Here is a 22967-nt window from a genome sequence, read left to right as displayed (position 1 = left end):
CTATTTTATGCTTGAATATATGTGTTTACAAACATATTTAGATAAGTAAGTTTATGCATCTTTATAGAAATGCCTACCTTTCAGAAACAGCCTCATTATGTTCCCGTGACAAATTAATCTTTTCACTTGCTTTTTCTGAAGGATTAGAAGGTTCAGAGTTCACAGAAGTTTTTCTTTCCTGTGGACTATTAATTGACTCTGGATTCTTATCCAAATTCATAGTCTCTGAATTTGCAACCTGTTAGTTGGGTGAGGAAAAAGCAGTGGAGGGGAGGGTTACCAATTGTGCTCTTCCAACAAAATTGATGATAGGTTAAAATTCCACTTGCAAAGTGTTCTCAAAATATTCTTAAATACACCCGGTAAAACATATTAAATTATATGTATATCAGTGGCTGATGACCATGATTGCAGTTACTCTGCCAAAAGGAATTTTAAAAAATACTTCAAAAGAAATAAAAATAATGACAGCACAAATCAACTTCCTAGCTTGAATGGAAAGAAGGAGAAACAAATACCTAAGTACTTAGACAACATTTTATGCCTATTATACTAAATTTTAAGAATAAACATTAGACTTCAACAAGGAAACTTTTACTTTTATTATACTTCTAATAAGAGTGAAGACCAGAAATAAATCAATTTTCCAACTTGCTCTTTTTTATTTTTTTTGGAACGCGGGCCTCTCACTGTTGGGGCCTCTCCCGTTGCAGAGCACAGGCTCCGGACGTGCAGGCTCAGCGGCCATGGCTCACGGGCCCAGCCGCTCCGCGGCATGTGGGATGTTCCGGGACCGGGGCTCAAACCCGTGTCCCCTGCATTGGCAGGCAGATTCTCAACCACTGTGCCACCAGGGAAGCCCCCCAACTTGCTCTTCTAGTTGATGAGTTTTGGATAGGCTAAGAATTTCCCAAATCAAATCCTGGTTCCTTTTTGCTAAATAGTTTCTCCTTCAATTTATCTCTTCTCTCCCACATTTTACTGTAAGAAGCAAGAAACCAAGCCAAACCTTCAACACTTTGCTCAAAAATCTCATCAGCCTAATAAACATGCAAGCTTATCACTTACAAATTCTGCTTTCCACATCACTGTAGGTCACATTGCAGCTAAGCTTCCTGCCACTATGTATCAAGAACCCCCTCCTTTCCCCAATTTCCAATAACATGTTCCTCCTTTGAGTACTCACCAACAGTGCTTTTAAATGTCCGTATTTCTACCAACAATTTATGAAGATTTAGGTATTCTCTTAGACTATACAGGGTTTCTCTACGATGTTCCTCATTTCCTCTTGAGCCCTCATTTGCAGACTTTATCATCTATATTTCTATAATACTAAAAGTCTGTTCAAGGCAATCCAGGCTTTTGAAAAATCATGCTCCTTAATATTCTTCCAGCCTCTACCATTCCAAATCCACTTCCACATTTTTAGGTATCTGTTACAACAGCATGCCATAATACCTGGTACCACATTCTACATTAGTTTCCCAAGGCTGCAATAACAAATTACCACAAACTGGGTGGCTTAAAACAACAGAAATTTATTCCGTCACACTTCTGGAGGCCAGAAGTTTGAAATCAGTTTCATTAAGATCAAGTTGTTAGCAGGGCTGCATCTCTTCTGGAGGCTTCAGGGGAAAGATCTGTTTCCTTTTTTCCAGCTTCTAGAAGCTGCCAGCATTCCTTGGCTTGTAGCCCTTGACTCCATCTTCAGTGCAATCATCCAACCTCTGCTTTCACTGTCCCATTTTCATCTTGTCTTTAACCTTCTTGACTCCTTTTCATAAGGACCCTTGTGATTACATTGAGCCCACCAGGATAATCTTCCCATCTATAAGCTTCTTTTAGCACATTAAGTAACATACTCACAAGTTCTGGGGATTAGGTCGTGGACATCTTTTGGGGGCCATGATTCACCACTATCAACCATCCTGACACAATTAGCACAGAAGTGACATTTATAGAATACTATACCCAATATTCTTTTCAAGTGTACATGAAACGTTCACCAAGGGAAAGCATATCTTGGGCTATAAAATAAGTGTCAATAACTCTCCATGTTGCAATTTTACACAGTATGTTCTCTGACCAAAATGAAATTAGATATCAATACAAATAAGATACCTAGAAATGTGTGGAAATTAAACATATCCTTCTAAATAACCCATGGGTCAAAGAACAATACCATACGGGAAATTGGAAATTATTTTGAACTGATGGAAAACAAAAATACAATATAATACAGATTATATTATACTCTCTACACTGAGAAGTACATAATATAAGCATTAAGAAGATGCTTAGAAGGTGCTTAGAAAGAGCAGTGCTTAGAAGAAAATTTATAGCTTTCAATGTTTTCTAGTAGAAAAGGTTAAAAATTAATGCTCTTTCTCTCTTAAGAAGCTGTAAAAAGAACAAATTATATCCAAAGTAAGACTGATCAAGAAAAAAAGAAAACAGATTATACTAGTATCAGAAATGAAATAGAGTATATCACTACAGATCTACAAAGGTTAAAAGGACAAGGGAATTTTATCAATAACTTTATGCCAACAAAATCATCAACTTAGATTAAATGGACAAATTCCTTGCTAAGATAACTTACAAAACTAATACATAAAACAAAATAGGAAAATCTGAATTGCTTTATACCTATGAAAGAATTACATTTTCAGGAAAAAGTCTTCCTTCAAAGAAAGGTCCTTGCCCAGATAGTTTTCAGAGGTGGCTTATATCAAACATTTAAGGAAGTAATAAAAATCTTACACAAACTTTCAGAAAACAGGGAAGGAAATGCTTCCCAATTGATTTATTGAGGCTAGCACAAATATGATACTAAAGGGAATAAAGACACAAGAAAAAATTCAGTGCATGTATAATTATGATTATTTTAAATTTTATATAAAAAATATAAACAGATACTAAACTCTACTTAATGACACCCATGCTGAAATATTTTGGAAGTGTACACTGCAAAGTGTATTTTGATACAAAATACATTAGTACTTATGAATGTACCAAATATAAAGATGGCTTAGGGGATGAGTAGACTGGCAGATACATGACAAAAATAAATATATTAAAATAGTAAAGGTAGAAGTTAGATGATTATACAAGCGTTCACTGTAAAATTCTCTCAGCTTTTCTGTATATGTTTGAAATTTTTCATCATGATAAAATGGCAGGGAGGGAAGCAGTACAGGCAATCACAAATCACCTCTCTATTCACTTTATGAAAGAAATACAGGTAGCATTTACTTTTGGCTATCTGAGGGTATCTTCTCCAGAGATAGAGTCAGAGGAACATTCTAAGTATAAATTTATTGTCTTTTAAACCTATGTTTTCATTAGAAGTATATTCTGCTCTTATAATCCAACTACTTATAATGTGGGGCAAGTAAGTTATTAAAACTCCTATACGTTTATACCAACCTTACAAGCTGTACTGCTGGATACCATGTTTCGTTCCACACAATTTCTTTGAGATAACATTACCATTTTAATACGTCTTTGAAGTTTTGTTATTTTTGTCTAGAAGAGAAAAACAAATAAATACAAAACCAGAGTACCAAATAATATATCATATAGAGATGGAGAGAAAACTATTTGCCAGTGTAATTTTGTGAGACTTAGGCATCCACCAAATAAATGAGAAATTCTTATGTAGGCCAAACATTTAAATCAGGTTTGATCTAGTATAAGATGTTCAAGAATAGAAGATTAAAAAAATCAAACTTCTAATTGGTTCACAATAAAATTAATGCTGGTAGAAACACCAATTAGCAAGTAACCCTAGAAGAATAAAACAAAACAAAAAACCTAAAGAAAGTTTGAAACAGGTTATACAAGCTCTAATATAGAATATATTTTGAACTGACACAGAATGGCTGATAGTTCTACAAGTATTTCTCAAGGGCCAATACAGCTGAGATATAATAACTTGTATTACCGATGGTATAGCACATCAGGGTTGTGGCCAGGGATCAGATTTGGGTCCACCTTAACTGTTTTCCTTTCCTAATATGTAAAATATCATTAAATTCTACTTTTTAAAAGGACTCAAATGAAATACAAGGAAATTAGAAACTTACGAAGAGTTCATCAGCTATTGCTTCATGTTTACTCTTGCATTGTGTCTTCCCAATGCGATCAGTCAATTCTTTCAGTTTGTTATCAAATAGTTTGTAATTTATACTACAGATCTCCTGTCGAATCAAATGTCTGACCTAGAATTTTAAAATAAAAACCAAAACACTCCACGTTTCAAATTTAAAAGCAATTTATTTTCTACCTCTTAAAAACAGCTTTGCTCTTTTCTGGATTTACTGTAACTAATAAAAGGTACTTTATTTATATATTTATATTACTATGTCAATAAGGTTTATAAAAGTTAAAGAGCAAATTCAGCAGAACACATCTAATATTTAAATATATGGGTAAGTCAGAAATTAAATTTATTCTCCTAGTGCTAATTTTAGTTTCCTACAGTTTTGGTTGAATTCCATAATACAAATTAAAGGAACAGTAAACGTCTCTATATATCCCATTTATACTTTTTAACGACCGTAACTGAAACCTAGTATTCTATAAAAAAGGGACTCCACTTATCTGAAAACCAGAGCCCAGTGAAAATGGCTGGTTGATCTGTAGTAGACAGAAAGGAAATTATGAAAATTTGAGCCTTGACCCCACCATTAACAAGCTGTATGACTTTGGGGAAGTCACAACATCTCTGAGCTTCACTTGCCTGGTCCACAAATGGGTAGATGTCATACAATGTTGAACAAGTGATGCTCATAGGATTTTCATAAGAACATAAAAAGATAATATGTCTGACAGCTCCATAAAATGGAAAACACTGAATTGAAATGAAAGAAATAAATATGCAAGATAATCTCCTTTAGTTTTTTTTTTGCAGGGGGAGGGGACGACTTATTGTTAAAATTGAAAAAAGCAATTATGTGACTAATGCTATCTGGCATAATGCATGCTATTCTATCAGATTATAGTAGTTAGCGTGTGAAACATTAATGAATTTCATTATCTGACTAGTTTTCAGAAAATAGGCTGGCCTATTTTCAGGGAGCATAATTAATCTCAGTGCCTACTGATAGGAATGGCTCTGCTGAGCCATACATTCAGAAATATCCACTGCAGGTGTTTGCTCAATGTACATGCCCCTTTTAGCAACTTTCACAACAGAGTAGGTAGTCTCTCTTAATAACAAAATCTGTCATGATATATTTAAGGTATTTATTAGTAATATTTATATCTTCCCATAATATCTTGTTCCTTGGTGCTCAAAACTGGAACACAGTTTCTATGTTAAACTCTTTTATACTGATGTCACCTAGATGATTAGTCATATTCAGTAATTTTATTTGATTATTCCCAAGGTTTTTCCTTTTCATTCCCAATTGTTCTTGATCTTCAACGTTATCATCTACTCGATTTCTTCTGTAATGCTTCATTAACATTTCTTCAGTGGTTTCTCGACATTATTAGACATGATTGTCATTTGTACTCTCACAACTTTTAAATATCTGATTAATAACTGCTCAAAACTATGTATTATGTAAATAAGTGCTCAGAAAATCATACTATTTTTACTGACAGCCATTACCTGTCCCCATGTGTGGTTTTTTTTTTTTTTTGTGGTATGCGGGCCTCTCACTGTTGTGGCCTCTCCCGTTGCGGAGCACAGGCTCCAGACGCGCAGGCCTAGCGGCCATGGCTCACGGGCTTAATTGCTCCGCGGCATGTGGGATCTTCCCGGACCAGGGCACAAACTCGTGTCTCCTGCATTGGCAGGCGGATTCTCAACCACTGCGCCACCAGGGAAGCCCTCCCATGTGTGGTTTTCATGGATTACTGCATGCTTGCCAGTTCACTGAGGTCAATATGTGAAGTTCATACCCTGATGAATCTTGGAATACATATTTACCTGTTTTTAATATGGAAATACTGTTTTGCTAAGAAGCAAAAGCCATACAGTGTTCATCAAACTTCCCTGGTAAGGAAGAATCATACGGAATACTTGTTAAATTCACAAATTCCTAGGACCTACCCTGATTCACCAAACAATTTCCTGAAAAGAGGCCTGGAAAGAGGACTGGCACCACTAATGATTCTTATCAGGTAAGTCTGAGAAAAGAGAAGCTTAAAACAATTAGTAGTGAGCTGAAGACACCACAATTTAAACAAGTACTCCTGGTGATTCAGATGGAGGCAGACTCTTAAAACTTGGTTACTTTGGACTAACTGCCCACCAAGGCATGAGTCCTCTAGTGTAGAGTACACATTTGTTCTCATTTAGTGGTTATGTTCTTCATACAGAAGGAAGACACAATAACCTCCACCAAATACCTCATAAATATCTTCTGCAGATGGTAATGTGTCAAAAATTATGGAATCAGATGAAGTCCCAGCTACAATTTGCAGATGGTAGGCAAAGTGGCCTAAAGATTGGAGAAAAACTGGAAATTATGTGTGTGTGTATGTGTGTGTATGTGTGTGTATATATATATCTCCCCTATCTGCCTCAACTTTCTGCAATGGTGGGTAGGGTGAACAACTTGGACTTCCGAAGAAAAACCCCTCTATTTCAGTAATTTAATTGGAATCAACTAGGCCAAGATTCTTCTGAAATCTCAAAAGATAAGACTCAACTGATCTGGGACTCTCAGTAGGGAAGAACAATGTCAGAATGGGAGGCCCTATTCCACTGGGATTCAAACAAGAAAAACAAACATGTGGTTTAGAGAGCTAATTGTTCAGACAGGAATTAAAATATCAAGTGAGGGAGAGCTAGTTACTGAGAGATAGATAAAAGATAGGAATTAGCTAAAACCCACGCTGTCACGGGACAATGTAAGAAACTTCTGGTGGTAGTGGTGAGGGAGGATAACAAATAAACTACATTCCTTAAACCTCACTAGGAAGGACCATATTCTGTGTCAACTTGGACCAAGTATTTTGTGAGGTAGATAATAGTAGTGAATGAAAACCCTGATTTTTCTGTGCCAGTGAAATTAAAATGTTCAAAGATTAAATTTTGTATTCATATGTCCATATCAGAATTTATTTCTGAATTCAGCTACTAATCACTGGGAGTAACACAGCTGCAATCCCCAACCTCTTAAACTAGATCCATGCTTAACATAATTCCGCTACCCCATCCCTGCAAACAATAGAATATTTACATATTTTATATTAATGTCTCCTTTGGTCTTGCAGAAGAAAGTAAGAGGTAGAAAGGGTAAGTGTTGACTCAACTTTTAAGCTGATTCTGCATAAGTCTTTCAATGGTTTCCATTTATTATGTGAATATATGTTGATATAACATGTAACTATGTAATTGTAATGGCCTGTTTTAGAAACAGTGTTTTTGTTTCTGAAACAGCAGGATAGTTTGGATTGGGACATTTTTTGGTCCATTATAGCTGACAACAGACAATCTATCACATAATGACTTTTAGTTGTGGCATTTCAGTGGTAATATAATAGCAAAACATGATCATCAAAACAAGTCCTGATATAGGACCTACTAAAATTGAAGCTCATTACACTTAAACTCAGAGTTGATCAGACATTAATGGAAACTGTAGTATAATGAGATGAAATGGGCCAAAAAGAAAAGTACACTTAATGATGCTATAAAAGCAAAACGTCAGATAATGCATCATATCTGTGTAAATTAGGGTAAGTAAACCTTTCCCTAATTTCTTGGAAATTAGAGTAAGGAAACCTGAATGTAGCAGGACTTTGTAATGAACTTCCGGGTTGCCTGGCTCTATGAAGTAGTGGTCAATTGTGATAACAAACAGCTATAGCTGCAGATCAAGAACCCCATGACCAGTACAAAAGAGACAGAATTGTTCACAAAGCTCAAGGTCATGTAGTGTCTGACTTGAAGAGATTTGAGCATAATATTGACTAAAGAGCCCATTCTCTTTCTACCACAGCACTCTACCTTCACGTGATTCTGTAGGTTACTCTGCATAGGATCATTTTCAAAGATCTAGAGATGTTTAGGTGAGGTAAACAATTATTTTTCCCTAATACCTCCACCTGCTAATAATTCACTTTTCATATACCTGCCCTGCATCATGAAAGTTATCTGTTCTCATTATTTAGATCAATTAACTTTTACCATTTTTTACTAATCAAAAGTAAAAGTTTCTGAAGCAAATATTTAAGCCCAATATTTTACCTGTTCCAGCAATGCTGTTTGCTTCCCCAGAGCTAGAGAAATATTTTCATTAATTTGCTCTGAAGTTTTCACACGCTTAACATTTTCTTTGTTTTCTGAAAACATCCTCTTCTTTTGATTATGGCCTTGGGGAGACAGAAAGATGAGAGAGAAAAATATTCCTTCTAATGAAGGAAACAGAAATTCTCTAATTTAGGGACTCCTACGGAAATTAAAAAACTAAAACGTAACCACGGCAGCATTTTTTAAAAAAAGTAATTGTATAAAAAATGCTGACAAACTAATCCTTAAAAAAAAAGAATATTTTAGTCCTGGTCTCAGATATACTTTCCTTCCACCATATTTAATACACATTTAATACTTACTTAATACTAACAAAAACAATAAATTACAGCATTTGATCTTCTATTTACAGTTATTTACTTGGTGGTCTTACATTATTTTTAGACTTACTTAGGCAGTCCTACATATTTTTAATAGGTGATCCTACTATTATTATTATTATTTTTTTTTTTTGCGATACGCGGGCCTCTCACTGTTGTGGCCTCTTCCGCTGCGGAGCACAGGCTCCGGACGCGCAGGCCCAGCGGCCATGGCTCACGGGCCCAGCCGCTCCGCAGCATGTGGGATCCTCCCGGACCGGGGCACGAACCCATGTCTCCTGCATCGGCAGGCGAACCCTCAACCACTGCGCCACCAGGGAAGCCCAATCCTACTATTATTTTTAAGCAATTTAAAATTCACCTTGTTAAGTGATCACTCTGTAGCATACACAAGAAAACAAATACAATTTATCCTAGTAAATAAAGTTTTTCTTATATTTCATTAACCTACAAAAACACCCTTTTAATGAAATTTACTTGTGCTATTTTAATAACTTTATAACCCTAGAACTTCACTGGTTAATTATTTGATGTGTTTCTCACTCTACACACAAACCTGTATGTATTCTTATTATCTATCCGCTTACACTTGGCATGTGATATACGGGCCAATTCTATGGAAAGAAATGGGTTCAACTATTTAAAAAACCCACTCTCTCTTTCAACTAGCCTCCTTATAAATTTAATAAAACTTCAAAAAAAGGTGTAAGTGAAATAAACCAAGCAATTTCTATAAACCACCTTTTGATTTTGTTGTACTTTCAAAGGAAAGTGATTGATTCCTTCTTTGCCAGAATTTACTTCCCTTTGGACATAGAGGATACCATCCCCCCTCCCTGCCAAGAATGGTTCAGAAATAAGATACTCTGAAATAATTATCATTTACTGTTTTCCTGTCTATGTGTACTCTACTGAGATTATGAAACCACCCAAAGCAAAGTAACTATTTTAACTTCTCCAAGAGATACATAAGTATGCACTTACTGTTATTACTATCAGTGTCAAACGAGGACAGCCACTTTGCATCTGTACTTTCACAACTTAAAATGCTGGAATGACAGGTTCTACAGGATTCTTCACTTTTCAAAACGTCAGCAGCACAGTTACTAGAAATGACTGAATTTACCAACTTAGGTATTTTATCAACAGGCACAAAAGGGATATCTGAACTTAAAGTGTTATTTTGTCTTTTATCATGTAACTCAGAATTAGAGTTTGTTTCTAAACAGGAAACTATCTTGTCAATTCTCTTATCGTTCAAGGTATTGGTTACTGTAGACTTTGATATTTGAACTACACCACTCAATACACTGGATGGACAGCAAATGGGTTTCAGATTACAATCCTCTTCATGTTCAAAAAAGGATCGCGTTACACTTGCCTGACATTCAAAATGGTTTTCAGAAGTGTTTCGTGAATCTTTTGCGTCTTGTGTAAAGCATTTCCTGGGAGATTCTATTGTTTTACTTGGCTTTTCAAAAGGGTACACAACTTGTTCTTCAGTGTATTCTAATCTTGTTTTGGAATCAACAATTTCTAGTGGTTTTATTAAATTCTGAGAAAATACTTTACTTTTTGGTGCACATACTGAATTTTTGATAGAGTCCAAAGAGGAAGCATCATTTTCAGAATGTCTACATTTGCTACTTATGACATCAGTACTTGAGTTCTGATTACCACTTGACACATTATTCCCAATTGCTGCTGTTTTTGGTGCTTCAACATTCTTTGACTTATTCAGGATCTCTGCTTGCTTCCGGCAACTTGTAGGCATTGTTTTTTTCGCTTTTAAAATCTTCCGTTTACTTCTGTCTGGACTTGCCATCTTTCATATCCTAGAATTTAAGATACCATATTTAAATGAATATCTCTAGCAGACAAAAGTTAACTTTTGTTTACTTACAATATTAAAATAATACTGAGACTAATCTTTCTAGATTTAGATAATTATTTTTATTGAAAAATATACCCATTTTCATCTGTCATTGATAATTTTAATTTTGTTCTATAACTCTATATAAAGTCAAAATTTATACTGTCAGTAAGCCTCTATTTGATACTAAGTCTGATAATTTATCTGGCCACTTTTTGTTATATCACTTCACTACTATAACCATTAAGTTCTGATTTAAATAATCCAAGTAGGCCATACTTTAGATAACCTAAAGATTAAGTTGCATTTCTTCATAAAAACAAAAAGCAATGTTTTGTGTGGAATATTCCATTTTCTACATACCGTGGCGCCTTTTAAAAACTTTCCTAATGTTCAAATTTCCATATTAATGGTACTGCGCAAGTAATTCTCAACAATCATCAGTAAGAAATGAGTAATAAAATACACTGTGATACACTAAAATACAATGTGATGCTATTTCAAATCAGAAAGCCAAGTTAGGTTTCAATACATCCTTAATTCTGAATTATTTCTGTTAATTTAAGAAAAATCTACTACACAGCAGGGAAAAACATTTTAGTATTTATCTCTCAATATCCACATCAAGCCTGATCTGAACCATAGGTAAGTAAATGGTTTAAAAGAAAGGAAAATTACAAGGCAATTAAAGGCATAATACAAGCAAAAAAAAAAATTATATAATACATGATAGACCAGTTACCTAACAAACTAGAGCACTTATTAAACTCGAAGACAGAATCTAAGACCTTTTAAGGTGCAAATAACCCAGTCAAAGCTACCTGAATAATTTGATTTATTCTTATCTATTTTCTTACTCGAAGTTTTCATTTACTGTATTTTTTTCATTCACTATATCATTTGACCAGGAACAGTTCCAGGATTTGTTAGACCTGAAGGCTGAGTGAATATTTATTTAGAAGAAGAAAAAAACTCACAAACTCAAATTGCAAAACCTGTCATGTATTCATAAAAATCAGGAAATCCAGAAAAATAGCACATTTTCATTAAGGGCCTGATACAAGATAGAACTCTATTTTCCCTATATGACTACATATTTGATAGCCTTTCCATGAATACAATATTTGTAATATTCCCCAAAGACAAACCAAATCTTTTCTCTAGCAAGGTTGATCAATTTTTAATTTTTTTATTTTTTGGGTTTGTTTTATTTTAAATGTTTTACTGAAGTACCTACAGAAAAGTGCACATATCATGTGTTCAGTTAAAAGAATTTTCACAAACTGAATACATCCATTTAACCAGAATCAAGATCAAGAAGAGAATGATCCATAGTTCATCAATTATAACAAATATACCGCTCTGGTGGGGGATATTTATAATGGGAGAGGTTATGCATGTGGGGGTCAGGGGATATATGAGAAATCTCTGTATCTTCTTCTTAATTTTGCCGTGAGTCTAAAACTACTCTAAAAAAAAATGAAGTCTGAAAAAAAAGAGCTATAGAAATAAAAGAATTTTTTAAAAAGAGAGAATAATTCCAAGGGTCAACTGTACTGGTAACTGCCTAAAAGGTGAAGAAATAGTTTACATGTTGTAGTGAGAGTGAAATTTATTACTGGGAGCATAAAAAGCAACAACTTAGTCTAATTGGGGGATCACTGGCATCACCATCCTGACATTTAGGCTTGAACCCTTTGCTGCAAATAAGCCACATTTTACAGAGGTCTTTGGAATCATGGTACTGTCTTGCAGCACAAGGTCAGAAAGACAGGTCATCTACATTTTCTCAAGTCTTAAAGATTTGTCATTTATAATTTACATCCTCAATCCATCTAGATTTTAGGATATAGTTATAGGAAGGGATCTAATTTTGCTTTCCCTCAGATGTATACTGGCATACCTAGGAGATACTGCAGGTTAGGTTCCAGACACTGCAAATATTGCAATAAAGTGAGTCACATGAATTTTTTGGTTTCCCAGGGCATACACAAGCTATTTATGCTGTAGTGCAGTGTACAATAGACTAAAAAAAAATGTACATAGCTTAATTTGAAAATAATTTATTGTCCAAAAAATGCCATAACAATTCCAATAGGAACGTCAAAGACCACTGATCACAGATCACCATAGCAATACAATAATGAAAAGGTTTGAAGTATTGTAAGAATTACCAAAATGTGACAGAGACACAAATGAGCAAAGGCTGTTAGATTAATGCTGCCCACACACTTGCTCAACACAGGGTTGCCACAACCCTTCAATCTGTAAAAAACACACTATCTGCGAAGCACAATAAAGAGAAGCGCAATGAAACAAGTTATGCCTGTAATTGTTTGAAAGCATCCTATTAATTTTAAACTTTAAAAACATAATCTAATCTGTCCCTTTTATTCTATTTTATCTGGTGATGTAACTCATGCTGAATATACTGTTGTCCATCCCACCAACTTTTTTTAGATGTCTCTTATAAAACCTATTGAAAATATTTTAAACTAATGAATGTCTTTTAACAGAAGAATTTAATCCAATTACATTTATCATAAATAACACATTAAAGCTTTAGTTTACGTTTGGTTTTATGCCCTCTGATTTTTATAACTTATGTTTTACATTTTGTTATTTATGTTTATCTCCATGTCATTTTAGTATGAAAATGTCCTAATTTTTAAGGTCTACAAATGCTTTACAATTCCATGGAGCCTAGTATATTTAAACATTCCCTAAAAGCATTTTTCAGCCAACATTTCATTAACCACTGAGGTCAAGAGATTTCTTTTCACTGAATTTAGAACTTAATATCCCAGGTTTTACTTTACTCTTACATTATATTTACACACACACACACACACACACACACACACACACAGAGTTGAGCCTTGAACAACACAGGGGTTGGGGTTCAACTCTTTGTGCAGTTGAAAATCCACATATAACTTACAGTTGGCCTTCCACATATGTGGTTATGACGCTTTCATAGCCACAATTCTCCATCAGCAGATTCAACAACTGCCGATCATGCAATACTATAATATTTACTATTAAAAAATACCCACATAAGTGGATCTGCATAGTTCCAACTCATGTTGTTCAAGGGTAAACTGTACTTTCAAGAATAACTTTGGATATTCACATCTTGCTAAAGAACCAGATTTGGCTATTATGAATAATGCTATGAACATTCACGTATAAATTTTTGTGTGAACAGGTTTTCATTTCTCTTAGGTATATGCCCAAGGATGGAATTGCTGATCATACAGTAACTCTACATTTAACCTTCTAAGAGACTGTTTTCCAAAGGGTCTGGACCAATTTACATTCACACCAGGAAAGTATGAGGGATCCAATTTTAGCACCTCTTCATCCATCAATACTCATTATCATCTGTCTGTTTTAGTATTGCATCTCAGTGTGAGTGATGACTTCACTGTCATTTTAATTTGCAATGTCTTTATGGCTAATGATGATGAGCATCATTTCATGAGCTTATTTGCCAATAGTATATTGTTTTTCAAGAAATGACTATTCAGCTCATCTGTCCACTTTAAAATTGGGTTATCTGACTTTTCATGGTTGACTTGTAAGAGATCTTTATATATTCCAGATCTAAGTCCCTATAGACATGATTTCCAAACTTTTCCTCATATTTTGTGGGTGTCTTTTCACTTTCTTGATGGTATACTTTGAGAAACTAAAGTTTTAAATTCTGATAAAGCCCAATTTACTTTTTCATTTGTTGCTTGTGCTTTTGGTGTCATATCTAAAAAAAAAAAAAAAAAAAATCACTGCCTAATCCAAGGTCATGACGATTTCTCTCTGTTTAAAAATTTTATCATTTTACCTCTTGGATATATTTGGAGTTAATTTTTATGTGTGTTAATAATAAAGTGAGGGAGAAGGTCCACATTTATTCTTTTGCATATGGACATAGAACTGTTCCAGCACCTTTTGAAAAGGCCATTCCTTCTCCCCCATTGAATTGTTTTGTTTCTCTCATCAAAAACCAATTGCCTACATAAATGTGAAGGTTTATTTCTGGATTCTCAATTTTATCCCACTGATATATAGCTATGTCCTTATGCCAGTACCACACTGTCTTGATTACTATAGCTTTCTAGTAAGTTTTGAATTCAGGATGTGTGAGTCCTCAATGTTCAAGATTGTTTTGGCTATTCTGAGTTCTCGGAATATCTATATTAATTTTAGGACCAGATTAACAATTTCTGCAAAGAAGCCAGCTGGGACTTTAACAGGGATTGTGTTGAATCTTTAGATCAACTTAGGGAGCACTTACCTTCATTCTATCAAGTGTTCTGATCCATGAACATGGGATGTCTTTCTATTATTTAGACATTTAATTTCTTTCAATAATGTTTACTTTTTAAAGTTTTGCACTTCTTTTTGATACTATTGTTAATGAAACTTCAAAATTTTTCACTGCAAGTACATGGAAATACAATAGAATTTTGTATATTTATCTTGTATCCTGCAACTCTATTGATCTTGTTCTCATCTCACAATAGTTTTTTGCAGATTCCTTAGGATTTCCTCCATACAAAATCATGTCATTTGTCAATAGTTTTATTTCTTCCTTTCTAATCTATTCCATTTTCTTGCCTAATTGTCCTGACTACAACCTCCTGTACAATGTAGACTAGAAGTGGCAAGAGTGGACATCCTTGTCTTGCTCCTTATTTAGAAAGAAAACCTTCAGTCTTTAATCATTATGCATGATGTTAACTGTAGATTTTTCACAGGTGCCTTTGATCAGGTTAAAAAATTTCCCAACTAACCCTACTTCTTTGATTTTTTTTTTTTTTTTTTACCATGAAGGAACCTTGGATTTTTGTCAGAATATGCCTTTTCAGCATTAACATGACCATATGGCTTTGTTCTCTATTCTATTGATATGGTACATTCATTAATATATTTTTGGATGTGGAACAAACCTTGCATTCCTGGGATAAATCCTACATGGTCATGACGTTGCTGGATTCAACTTGCTACTATTTTGTTGACAATTGTTGCACCTATATTCATAAGAGATATTGTTCTGTTATTTTCTTACAGTGTCTTTGATTTTGTTACCAGGATAATACAGGCCTCACAGAATGATCAGGGCAGTGTGCCTTCCTCGTCTATTTCTCTGAAGAATTTTTAAGAAATTGGTATTTTTACACGTTTGGTAGAATTCAACAATAAAAACCGAGTTTTTCTTTGTGTTCTAATTCAATCTCTTTACTTGCTTTTCAGATTTTCTATTTCTTCCTGAGTCAGTTTTGTTCATTTTGGTCTTGTGAAGAATTTGTCTAGTTCATCTATAAAACTGATTGGTATATAAGTGAATCGTTCTATAGGAGTCTCTTATTATCTTTTTAACTTCTGCAAGATCAGTAGTAATGCACCCTTTCATTCCAAATTTCAGTAATTTGAGTCTTTTTCATGGTCACTCTAGGTAAAGGTTTGTAAATTTTTTTGATCTTTTTGAAAAACTTTTGATTTTGTTAATTTTATTTTTTTCTTTCTTGATTTTATTAATCATTTCCATTCTAATTCTTATTTCCTTCATTCTGCTTAGGTTTAGTTTCCTCTTTCTGCATTAAGATTAAAAGTCAGTTTATTGATTTGAAGTCTTCTTTTTAAATATAGGCATTTATCACTAAATTTCCTCAGAAAAGCTTTAATTGCACCCAAAATGTTTTGTATGTTATGTCTTCATTTCTATTAATGTTAAAGTACTTTCTAAGTTCCCTCATGATTTCTTCTTTGACTCACTCGTTATCTAGGAGTGCATCGTTTAATTTCCACATAGCTGTGAATTTCTCAAATTTCTTCTTCTTAGGTTCTAATTTCATTCCACTGTGGTCAGAGAATGTAGTTTGTTGTGGTTTCAGTCCTTTAAAATGTATTGAGGTTTGTTTTATGGCCTAGCATAATGTCTATTTTGGAAATTTTTCTATGTACATTTAAGAAGAATATAATATGCTTTTGTTTGGTTGAGTGTTCAAAAGATGCTTCTTAGGTCTAGTTGATTTACAGTGTTATTCAAGTCTTTTCTAAGTGATCTTTCACCTAGTTTTCCATTATGAAAGTGAATTGAAGTCTCCAAATATTATTGTTGAAATTTTCTATTTCTCTGTTCAATTCTTGTCAATATTTGCTTCATATATTTTGGTGCTAGTTAGTGGCATGTTTGTAATTGTTATAAATTCCTAAGGGACTGCACCTTTTATTACAAAATGTCCCTCTTTACCTCTAATATTTATTTTAAAGTCTATTTTGTCTGAAATTAGTATAGCCACTCTAGTTTTCTTATGGTTGATATTCACATGATTTTTTCTATGCTTTTACTTTCAATATAATTGTATCTTTCAATCTACATGTGTCTCCTACAGACAGCATATAGTTGGATGCTATTTTTCCTCTGGTCTGACAATCTGGTATTTGACTGGATTGTTTAATCCATTCACACTTGACATTAATATTGATATAGTTGGATTTCTGGCTACCATTTTACCTTGTTTTATATGTTTCATGTCTTTTGTTCCTCTATTCCATTACTGACATAGGTATTCATTTTTTAATACTTTCTATGTGGCATCACTTTAAAATTTCATTTTTCTGCCTGGTATCATATAGAAATACAATCAGTGCTTTTTTATTGATCGTATCTCCAACTAATTCATTAAATTCACTTATTAAACCAAGGAAGTTCTTTTGAACTTTCTATGTAGTGTCATAATTTTCTTGCTAATCCTTATTTATTTTTCTTATTGCACTAGTGAGAGCCTCCAATATGCTATGAATGAGTGTGCTGTTAGCAGGCACCCTTCACTCATTACCAATCTTGAAAGAGGTGTGGGGCTTCACTAACACCACTAAGTATGATTTTTGCTATACGTTTTACAAATGCTCTATATTAGATTAATAAAATACCCTTCTATTCCCAGAAGATTTTATCATTAATGTATTTTCAATTTTATCCTTTTCATATATATTTAGATAATATAATCTCATTTTTTCAATTAACTTCTATTATATTGGTTGATCTCTTAAAATACTAAACCTAGCTTATTTCTGAAAGAAACCTCAGTCAGTCATAATACGCCCATTTTTTTTTGCTCCATGTTTCTGTATTCAACTTGCCAACATTTTGTTTATGACTTTGTATCAGTGTTATGAGAAAGATGAGTCGTTCTTTTCCTTTAACAGGTTTTGAAATCAGGGTTATTCTGGCTTCATATAAAAAACTGGAAAGTCTTTTTCCATTCTCTGAAGAGTTTTTGTTTGCAAATAGTATTACTCCTTCCTTAAATGTTAGAAATAATTCATCATAATGCCATCTGGGCTTGGAGTTAACTTAGTGATAAAGGTTTTCAATTATGATTGAATTTTTAAAAACAGATACAGGAATCATATTTTATTTTTCTGTTAATTTTGTTTTTTCACACAAAATTTCAAAATTTAACAGAATTTCAAGTTTATAAAGTTCTTCATAATATTCTCTAATTACATTTGTAATATATGCAGGATCTGTAGTGATGTCTCTTTTATTCTTGGTATTACTGACGTGTTTTGTTTTTCTTTCTCTTGGTCATTCTTACTAGAAATTTATCCATGTAATCAATATTGTCAAAGCACTGACATTCTGACTTTCCTGACTCTCTATTGTATGGAGTGTTCTATTTCATCATTTCCTGTTAGTTTTATGATTCAATTTTCTTCAGGCTTGATTTTTGTTCCAGCTTGAGATAAAACTCAAATCTTTAACCTTCAGTCCCTTTTTTTTTTTTTTTGCATTTAAAGCTACAAAATTTCCTCTAAGTCCTGTCTTTGTCAAGTCTCACAAATTCTGATAAGCCCTCTTGATTATTACTTGGTTCAAAATACTTTCTAATTTCCATTGTAATTCCTTCTATGATCTGTGCATTATTTAGAAATACATTTATTTCCAGGCAATTGCAGATTTACAAGTTGCAGTTTTGTTGTTGAAGGTTAGCTTAATTTAATTCCACTGTAATCAAAGAATATCCTCTGAATAATTTCCATCTTGTATTATCTGTTGAGGCTAGTTTCACAGCCAATTTTTTCAAAACCTCCATGTGTATCTGAGCAAAACCTGTATTCCAACACTGTTGGGTAGAGTGTTATTCTATGTCGACGCCAACTAGTTCAAACTTCTTAGCTGTGTTGTTTATAATCTTCCAGCTATTAAAACAGGAGTGTGTTCAGGGTGATCTACTATGATTCCACAACTTGTCTATTCCACTACGATTTGTCTATTTCTTTTAACTGAATCACTGTCTCTCCCCCCTTACAGTATATAGTTTGAAGCCATGGATACATACTGATTGAGTTTATTTTCTCTATTCCTGGTGGTGGACTGGTTTTTCTCATTATAAAATGTCTCCATCTCTAGTGATACTTGTTGCTGAGATATAACCTTAATACATTATTAATAGCAATACTAAATAAAGCACAATTCCTGTTATATTTTACATTTACACCAAAACAAATCTAAGCTAGGCTGTATAACTTGTTCAGAAAAACACAGTTCAGAGCCAGTATTTAAACCCAGTATCTTAAGATTCAAAGAAATCTCATATCACAAGTACAAATCAGATATTATGAAGTAACAAGGTTACCTTTAAGGGATATATAGTGGTTAACAAAAGGACAAAACATGACCAACTTGTGCCAGGTGACAATCTTATAATGAGCATGAACTAATCCTTACTACTCTAAGTGTGGTCCATGGACCAGCAGCATTAGCATCTTCTAAGTGCTAGTAGAATTTTGATTTTACTTAAAAAAATTTTATCGATGTAGTGGTATAAAATTAAGCAGCATAAAATGCTCACAGAGAAATAAAGTAGTTGCTTGTCAACACTCAATGCCTAGTAACAATAATTTCTAACTACCTTTTTAAAAAAATCTCAGTATTTTAAAAAACATTCACAGTAGTATTTCTTGAATTACAAATTTTAGCCACTATCAAGGTCCTATACATACAGATGAGGATTTAGCTCTTTTCTATACCCTATACACCTTTTCATCACATTTGTAATTAAATCAATACTTGAGCTGTTACAAGCAAATACATAACCAGAGAATCACGACTGCATTATCTTTTTTATATTTCCTTTTTCCTGAAGCTATCAAATTTTATCTCTGAATTTCCTATAAACCTATCCTTCACTTTTGTTTTTCAAATTCATCAGAATGGTCATATACCAACATTTTCCCTTATTCTCCACTCCTTCAGGGTCAGATTTAAAGATCATCTCTTCAGAGAAATCCTTCCCCCAAGAGAACTACTTCCTTATCTGAATTTCCCGTTAGAAATTTATATTTTAGTCATGATATTTGTGGGCAGAGACTTGTCTTACTTTTAATTTTTTTTTTTTTTTTGTGGTATGCGGGCCTCTCACTGCTGTGGCCTCTCCCGTTGTGGAGCACAGGCTCCGGATGCGCAGGCCCAGCAGCCATGGCTCACGGGCCTAGCCGCTCCGCGGCATGTGGGATCTTCCCAGACCGGGGCATGAACTTGCGTCCCCTGCATTGGCAGGCGGACTCTCAACCACTGCGCCACCAGGGAAGCCCTTGTCTTACTTTTATATCCTCAGTGAGATGCTTTTCATGTAGAAGTTTTATTAAATGCTGCTTAAATGAATACTCAACTTATAAAAATGAACCTCTGGAAAGCCACCCAGGGTTATTTTTCCCTTAATAAAGAGTACCAGAACAGGCCTCAGCAACTTTTGCCATAGCTTTACCATAAGCGATTTCATATCAGCAGCACTATACACAGTAGAACCTCAAAGGTATACTAATGATACCACATTTAGTAGATACATATAGTGCCTCTATATAATGGTTAAATTTAATAAGATCTGTATACAAACGCCCCTTATATCTCTAGAAATTTAATCAGAAGTTCAAAAATTCACATATCCAATTATCTCCCCTACCCAAACAGTTATGTTTACTTCCCTCTAGATACTACCTGACTACAATCTTTCTGTCCTACTTAGATTGGTAAAGATAAAAAAGGGATACGAAGTTACCTGAGTCTATAGTAATGCATTTTAAAGGTATGGGTCAAGGTTTAATTAAGCTTTAGAGAACAGAATAAGTATTTAAATGATGTAAGGATATGAGACAAAATAAGATAGAATATGTTTCTTTGTATTTTAATATAATCTCACTCAATGAGAACTAGTACTCTTGTGCATTTAAAATCATAGTTTATTTTTATTTTTAACAAGTATCCAATATATTTAAAATTTGATATAAAATGAAATACATCTGTACACACCCACTATAAGAGAACTACATGATTTGCACAGGCAAAGATGCAGGGATCATGCAATATTTTCATACCAGAATTCAAGATATTAAGTAGCAAGGAAATACAGTAGAATTGAAGGTTGAGGTGAAGTACAAGCATCAATAAGATTAAAAGCTGAAAATTCAAGATGTACCTAGATGCACCAGTTCTTAAAAGATGCAAATCATTTCCATTAAGACACTGTTCATGCATTTCTGTTGAGGCAGAAGTCAATCTTAGGATGCAGTCTGTACAAATCTGCAGATAAGACTGAGAGTTAAGTAGATTAATTTGATTAGGGTCAGACTCAACATTTCCAAAAATATATCGAAGGATGAACAAACTAAGAAGACATACTTCGCAAGAGCTGAACTCAGTGTAATCAGTCCTCCAGCCAGACGCTTCATTTTTGTATTTTCAATAGCTTTCCTGTGATATAAATTATTTTTATCTTGAATGTTCTTCCCCATTTGTTTTGCAAATAGTTATGTTGCCAGTCATTTACTGGCTACAATATGCGACAAAATCATAATGAAAAGAGTATTAAATCCCAATCTAGCGTAACAGCACGTTTAAGTGGGTTTCACATAATTCTTCTATTTTTTTTAACATTTTATCCCTATTGAATTACTCAGTACGATCATCTTTTTCTAGGTCTTGACCATCTATGAGTCTTCAGAGCAGTAAATACCGGCTCGTCACAAAGCAAGCAACACGTGCTGGCTTACAATGTTGGAAACTTCATCTTCAACACAGTATCACAGAAAGGTGCAAGTCAGTTCTCCAAGCACAGCGAGGTTGTAATCAGAGAGACAAAGCAAAATAATTGCTTCCTCTGTACAGGACACATTCTTGAACTTGCCAAAATTGAAAGTAGGTGGGGGAAGGGCGACAGACAGGAAATGGTTTTTTTTTTTAACTTCCTCAAAAATAAACTGTGTTAAAGAACCACGCCTGCTGGCACATGGCTTTCATCCTTCAATCACAGCATCCCTACACTGGTGAACTCCACAGGTGTACATTACACGTTTGTGCTCCAGGCGCTTTCCTTTAAAAAGGCATGTGGGCATAAAAGCTCGGAATTTTTTATTTCCCCTGATGTTCTAGTACCTTCTGCATAAAATGTACATCAAGGAAAGCCTCCCCACCGCCTGATGATCACTTAACTGTTCTGGCACCTGGTTTCCTCAGATAAATTATAACAAACTCCTGGAAATTTGGCGACGGAATCCCAAAGTTGCGGGAAGGACTACATTTTCTCCGTTTCTAAAAGTAGTCCGGTAGGGCCCCACGCTTCCACTTACTTACTCGGCGAGTACCAAACCCTGAGGCAACGTCCCACCGCGGCCCCGACTCGCCCGCGCCGCCGCCCACCACTCCCGCTTCGCCCGCCGCCCGCTCGGACAGCGGGTGAAGACACCCGCTTTCGCCCTTCGCCGTGATCTTGCCGGCCGGGTCGGAGCCCCAACGACTCCGCGGACACCTTTGAGTCAAGCCCGCCGCAACCTCCCGGCTCGCGCGGCGCTTAGAGGCCTCCGGGGGCCAGCCCTCAGAGAGGCGCGCGGCGCGCGAGAAACCTCCGTCCCGGCCAACCGTCGCTCGCGCGGGGTTCTCGCCCGGCCCCAACGTACCTAGAGCGGCGCCGCGCCGGCCGCTTCTCCACAATCTCTGAAAACCGCCGCCGCCGAGCACAATAACGCTTCCGCGAGGACCAGCTGAGGTAAGTCTCCCTTGCGCCCAGCCCCAAAGGACTTCCGGCCAATGGCAGCGCGCACCTGCGACAGCCCAGCCAATCAGAGACGACCGGGTGGAGGGGGCAGGGAGAACGCGGCGGGGAAGTGGAAGTCTGCTGAGGGGTGCGTAAAGTTCGCTTTCCCGCGCTTCTTTCTGTCAGGCCGTTAGACCTACCAGCGGGTCACGCGACCAAGCGCCTGAGCTGGGCCTCTCCGTTGAGCGACTGAAAGTTTTCCGAAAATCACTATTAAAAAGCTATATTTACAAAAACAGGCGGCCCGTCCGCAAGCACTGGCTAACCCATTTGAATTTTTAAAACACTACAGTAAAATATAATTGATCTTGGTTTCAGAGGTTTGTGGCAACTCCTTAAATTTTGCAACCCAGGCGAGTGGTCATGGCCCCATTGTGTTCTCTCGAGTTTCCTAAATCGACCCA

At 35.2% G+C, this 22967-nt stretch overlaps 1 protein-coding gene across 2 annotated transcripts in view; it reads right to left on the bottom strand.

Annotated features, from left to right (window-relative positions):
* ATF7IP2 (activating transcription factor 7 interacting protein 2) overlaps nucleotides 1-22497 on the bottom strand; it is a 69039-nt gene extending 46542 nt beyond the window's left edge. The window contains exons 1-6 of one of the 2 annotated variants that reach the window (XM_067012886.1): nucleotides 22427-22497; nucleotides 9577-10427; nucleotides 8210-8334; nucleotides 4089-4223; nucleotides 3430-3528; nucleotides 78-238 (exon numbers count right to left, since the gene is read on the bottom strand). In XM_067012886.1, the coding sequence (XP_066868987.1) occupies nucleotides 78-238; nucleotides 3430-3528; nucleotides 4089-4223; nucleotides 8210-8334; nucleotides 9577-10417 (1361 nt within the window). In that variant the 5' untranslated portion in view covers nucleotides 10418-10427; nucleotides 22427-22497. The remainder of the gene's footprint in view (nucleotides 1-77; nucleotides 239-3429; nucleotides 3529-4088; nucleotides 4224-8209; nucleotides 8335-9576; nucleotides 10428-22426) is intronic. The other variant, XM_067012887.1, reaches the window with a different exon arrangement.
* Between the last annotated feature and the right edge of the window lie 470 nt (nucleotides 22498-22967).

The sequence above is a fragment of the Kogia breviceps genome, chromosome 14 (assembly GCF_026419965.1).
Source record: "Kogia breviceps isolate mKogBre1 chromosome 14, mKogBre1 haplotype 1, whole genome shotgun sequence".
Lineage (NCBI taxonomy): Eukaryota > Metazoa > Chordata > Mammalia > Artiodactyla > Physeteridae > Kogia > Kogia breviceps.
This window is presented reverse-complemented; position numbering and strand designations above follow the sequence as displayed.